At 44.5% G+C, this 6,000-nt stretch overlaps 1 protein-coding gene across 1 annotated transcript in view; it reads left to right on the plus strand.

Moving 5' to 3' along the window:
* gnsa (glucosamine (N-acetyl)-6-sulfatase a) overlaps positions 1-6,000 on the plus strand; it is a 49,808-nt gene that overhangs the window by 17,656 nt on the left and 26,152 nt on the right. Inside the window, exons 5-6 of the mRNA XM_063217623.1 lie at positions 654-752; positions 5,339-5,506. Of these exons, the coding sequence (XP_063073693.1) occupies positions 654-752; positions 5,339-5,506 (267 nt within the window). The remainder of the gene's footprint in view (positions 1-653; positions 753-5,338; positions 5,507-6,000) is intronic.

The following is a 6,000-nucleotide window of genomic DNA, read 5'->3' on the forward strand; positions in this document are numbered from 1 at the left end:
ACTCTTAACCAATGTGTGTACACAGCTCATGCATGTGCGTGCGTGCGTGCGTGTGTGTGTGTGTGTGTGTGTGTGTGTGTGTCTTCCTTGTGTGTGTACATGAGTCATTTCTGTGTGTGTGTGTGTGTGCGCGTACACGTGCATGTGTGGGCATAACTCATTTCTGCTCCAGGAATAGTGGTCTATTTCTTCACCTGTTGAGTAAACAAAAAGATGCACAAAGAAAACCAGAGCTACGTACACAGAGGCGATAACGAAACAGAAAGATGCACACATTACGAGAGATGTACACATGGCCAAACAAATATTCAGACAAAGCCGTGCTACAGTGAGTAGAAGACAATCGAGAGCAAAAAAAAATTCTTTGCCGCTTTTGACAGTGTGTTGTCATGGCTCAGAGTTTTTGGGTCCTCATCTTCGTCTTTGTGTTCTTACAAATACTACTAATAATAATTGTAAATACTACAACTACACACAGTCTCAAAACAGTATTAACGTTCACGTTTCATTTTAAGCACTTGTCTCTTCTTCCTTGCTTCCTTCCATTTCTTAATGTGTTATTTCTTCATGTGTTATTTTAATAACTTTACACCCAGCCTGTAAACTGCATTTCTCAAATGTCATTTGAAGCTCTTGTCTCTTCTTCCTTGCAGGAGAGGAATTCTAAGTACTACAACTACACGCTGTCTGTAAACGGCAGAGCACAGAAGCACGGCCAGAACTACAGCCTGGACTACCTGACCGACGTGCTGGTGAGAGTGACACACACACGCACGCACACACACACACACACACACACACATACACGCAAGCACACATACACGCAGTCACACATACACACACACACACACACGCAAACACACATACACGCACATCACACACACACACAAACATACACACACACACACACACACACACACACACATACACACACATACACACACACACATACACACACACACACACACACACGCATACACACACACACACACACACACGCATACACACACACACACACACAGTCACACACACACACACACACACACACACACACACACACACACGTGCACTCACACATGCACGCGCACACACACACACACACACACACACACACACACACACACACACACACACCCACACACACACACACACACACACACACACACACACACACACACACACACACACACATGTGCGCGCGCGCACACACACACACACACACAGTCAGTCTGTGTGTCACCCAGAGTGGCGAAGGAATGTCATGTTGCTACGGAAACGTTGTTTGTTCGGCCACATGACTTGGGATGGCTGAGTTAGGACTACATGCAGACTATAGTCTTCCCTATGGAGATATGTCTACATCAGGGTTATTCAAATGGCGGCCCTGGGGCCAGATGCGACCCTTGGACGGCAAGGTTAAGGCCCCCCACAAGATTTTTTTTTCTGAATTTAGAGATTAGAGAAAAGTCCGTATCGAGCTGAAACAGGACACGGGACGTAAAAGTGCAGGAAATTACATCTAAGAAATTCAAAAATTTATGGGGGACGACCCTCAGACCCCCCACCTCAATGAGGTGTCGAATATTTTTTTCATTGACAGTGGGCAACCATAATACATACGTACATTTCGGCCCCTTTACTGGGAGGAATATGAAAAACTAGCCCTTGTTGAACTTTAATTGAATACCCCATAGAGACGCTTCCCTGTGGAGATATGTCCTCAAGAATTTATTGTCATTGTCAAAAAGGCAACGAAATTGTGTTTGGGGTACAATACTTAGTAGCAGCAGGTTTCCAAGTAAAGTGCAATAAGAGGTAAAAGTGACGCCAGCGTAGTGATACAATACTGTGGATCTGAAGTCACAAAACTGGTTGCCATTGCCAGCATATTTGGGTGCAGCGGACACTATTGAAAAATGGTTGCCCCCTGAACGTCAGGGAAATTAGTGGAAGCTCCAAAGTGAATGGAAGCTCTTGCAGCTATAGCAATGAATGGAATTGAATGGAGGCTCTAAGCAGACTATAGACACTGTCCTAAGGAGATATGTCTATACATGGATTCTAAATTTTTTGTTTATTTGTTTGTCCTGGCTGCGAAAAGAACCTCAAACTATTTAACTAAGTTATTCAATTTATTCAACTATCTTAAATATTACTTTTCTGTCAACCTGGCACACCCCTTCCCCCTAGCATCCACTTGTGGCCCCCCAGGGGTCCCCGACCCCCACTTTGAAAACCACTGCACTACCCAGCCAGAGATTCTTTAAGTATAGAGATATGCCAACATAATAGGTTTCTATGGGCACCTAATGTGACCAGGTTCCGGTCTACCTAAAGGGGCGTGTCATAATGCTCCTAGCATTGAATAGAACAGTCCTCAGGTCTGCCTAGGTCTGCCTAAAGGGGGATTTCCCCCCCAATAATAGAACCAGGAAACAATGGACCATTAGAACCTCTCTCTCTCTACTCTCTCTGACTAAGCTATGTCTATACACTAGACTACTGCAGCAAGCACTCCCATAGGCTGTCCATGGAGATGTCCCCCAGGGGTCCCCGGCCCCCATGTTGAAAACCACTGCACTAAGCTATGTCTATACACTAGACCAGTGGTTCTTAACCTGGGGTACGGGCACCCCCTAGGCCGGGGTACGCCAGAGATTCCAGGGGGTGCGCGGAATCCTGTTTGTGTAGAGGTTGTGACCAAAATTCTGCCTGGGAACATTATAATCAGACCATATAAAACCGAATTAAAACATGTTTTGGTCCCTATTTAAAGAAATTGAGGTATTGAGTAATATAATGTCTCAAGCAAGAATCATTGTGATAAACAACTTCAATAATCTTTTTAGTGCATATGCATGTGTAGAGGTTTGGGTTGGGGGGTGGGTGGCTTGTCTTGGGAACCAGTAGGGGGGTGCTTTAAGAAAAAAATGTTAAAGGGACACTGTGCAGGAAATGGCCAAAAAAGGTACTGCAACTATGCTGCTCATTGAAACTGGGCTGCCTATTGCCAAATTTGACCTTTTCATGAAAGTTTACTGAGTAATAAACTAGTATTGTCTAGTATGGCCGAAGTACAGTCATTTTTGCAGCTAAAATTGGCTATTTTTGGAAATTCAAAATGGCGGACCATGGAGAAAAGTGCCATTTTCCAGTCATAATGAATACTTAGAATTTGATGGTGGTGGTAAGTATTCATGAAAAGGGTAACATTAGTGAATGGGCAGCATGAATTCTGGAAATAAACAACTAAAAATCTCACACAGTGTCCCTTTAAGAACCACTGCACTAGACTACTGCAGCATAACCGCAGAAATACACCAGCGGCGATGCGATTCAAGCGACAGAGTGTAGCAGCAAGCGATACAAGCGATTGAGGAGACAAGAGTATGTCCGTACAGGCAGAAGGCAAAGCATTCAAGCATTCCCATTGGCTGTGGTCACTGACCTCTATACAGTCATTGGCTGTCGCGGCTTGTCGCCGAACCGCGTCATAGAAAGTTGAAAAGATTTCAACTTCAAACTGTCGCGCTCGTCGCGCAAATCGCTCTAGTCTCCAGAATCGCTTTTGTCTCTCGACTCAATACAAAGTCAATTACTTCCGTCGCTCGACTCGCTCAGATCGCCGCTGGTGTATTTCTGCGGTAAGCTGTGCATGGAGATGTGTGCTCATAGAGGTAGAAAATAACACTAGAGAGGACACAGCAATGTGCGACAGCACTGGGAAATGGCAGCAGGAGCTTCCCAACTTCCGTAGGTAGTGTAGGTAACTTCAGGCAATGCAAGTCAATGGAGAACACGCCCACCCCTGTCAAGAAATTGACTAAAACTGTGTAAATATGAAGTATAACTTTAATCAAAGACCAGATTTGAAATGTCAGGCTAAATATCTACTTAAATCATATGAGTCGATAAAATACATTTAAAAATCAAATAATATATTTTATGAACATAGTTAGCAACACACTTCAACTATTGTCCTTGTATAGTGTGTTGATGGACATTTTCACATGATTAAGCCATTTTTGACAGAGGTGAGCCTCGTCCTCCGTTAAATTCCATTTCTCTGATCGACCTACAGGTAATGGCTGCTACAGATTGCCGTAAAAGGGGGGACGGGGTCACCTCTAGTGTTATTTTCTACCTCTATGTGTGTGCTACTGCAGCATAGGCTGTGCATGGAGATGTGTGCTGCTGCAGTATAGGCTGTGCATGGAGATGTGTGCTGCTGCAGTGGTATTTGGTAATTAGCAGTAGTGCTCTCTCTGGTCTGTCTGTCAGTCAGCCTCTGGCTCTTCACAGTCCTGTGTTGTGTTGACATAGTTAATATACACCGCTCCTGCCCCAGCACCCCACATGCAAATACTATATACTGCAGATGTCTGCTGTTAAGATAGGGACGAGGTGGTGCTAAAGCACCTGCCCCTTTGCCCTACTAGACAAAAAATTGCCTTTTTCAAAGTTCTTTTTTGAAAAGTTTATTTTCACAATGAAATGCTTCTTGATTAAAAGCATGTGACAATAATGACTCAATATAATACATAGCCTCTATAGCCTAGTAAGGCAGCTGTAAGTTCCACATGCCCCCCACCCCACCTCGAGCAACTGGCCCCTAAAATGCACTGTGCTGCGGTAGACTGCAGTAAATCCATATGGAGAAGGGTCAGACAGGGGACACGACATGATGCTGCACTGATCTCTCAAGACTACCTTTCAATACATATACTGTATTACAATGCATGGTGCTGCACTGATCTCTCAAGACTACCTTTCAGTACATATACTGTAATTACAATGCATGATGCTGCACTGATCTCTCAAGACTACCTTTCAGTACATATACTGTATAACAATGCATGAGGCGGCACTGATCTCTCAAGACTACCTTTCTGTACATATACTGTATAACAATGCATGATGCCACCTGCCCATATAAAAGTACTTTTTTGTTGTAACTTAAACAATACAAACAGATTTGATATTCTTTATTGATCCTGAAGGGAGTGAAGAGGTTCTTCACACAACACATTTACACGTGCACTATCTGGATTTGGTGCATGATTGAATACAAAGTAATACTGTATGTGCAACTGTATAATATATTGCTGTAATTAACTCTGCTGTATGAGTTTTTCTCAAATTTTCCCTTCTCTCTCTCCATCTCTTTCTCCCTTCAGGCCAATAACTCTTGACTTCTTGCAGTAAAAGTCTGACTAAATTTGTCCTTTCTCCCTACCAGTCTCTCTCCCTGCAAGCCTATGACTCCCTTGACTCCTTGCAGTGAAAGTCTAACTAAGTTTGTCCCTCCTCTCTCCATCTCTCTTCCTGTTGTCTTCAGGCCAACAACTCTCTTGACTTCCTGCAGTATAAGTCCAACTACCGGCCGTTCTTCATGATGGTGTCTACGCCGGCCCCCCACTCCCCCTGGACCGCCGCCCCCCAATACGACAACACTTTCCCCTCCGCCAAGGCGCCCCGAGACCCCAACTTTAATGTCCACGGGAAGGTATGTCGACCAATTATATACTGTATATAGGGTAGGATAGATGTTGTAGCACCCCAATATGACAACACCTTCCCCTCCGCCAAGGCGCCCCAAGACCCACACTTTAACGTCCACAGGAAGGTAAGGAAGACCTTCAGGTATGGATCAAACGGCCCCCTACATATTATAATATTATAGCCCCCCAATACGACAACACCTTCCCCTCCGCTAAGGCACCCCGAGACCCCAACTTTAACGTCCATGGGAAGGTAAGGAAGACCTTCAGGTATGGATCAAACGGCCCCCTATATATTATAGTATTATAGCACCCCAATACGACAACACTTTCCCCTCCGCCAAGGCGCCCCGAGACCCCAACTTTAACGTCCACGGGAAGGTAAGGAAGACCTGTTATATACTGTATATAGGGTAGGACGGGTGTTGTGGCAGAAGGTAAGGAAACCATTTTATAAAGGGTAGGAGAGATATTATTGCACCCCAGTAAGGTCGAGGAT

The sequence above is a fragment of the Engraulis encrasicolus genome, chromosome 15 (assembly GCF_034702125.1).
Source record: "Engraulis encrasicolus isolate BLACKSEA-1 chromosome 15, IST_EnEncr_1.0, whole genome shotgun sequence".
NCBI classification, from domain to species: Eukaryota; Metazoa; Chordata; class Actinopteri; order Clupeiformes; family Engraulidae; genus Engraulis; species Engraulis encrasicolus.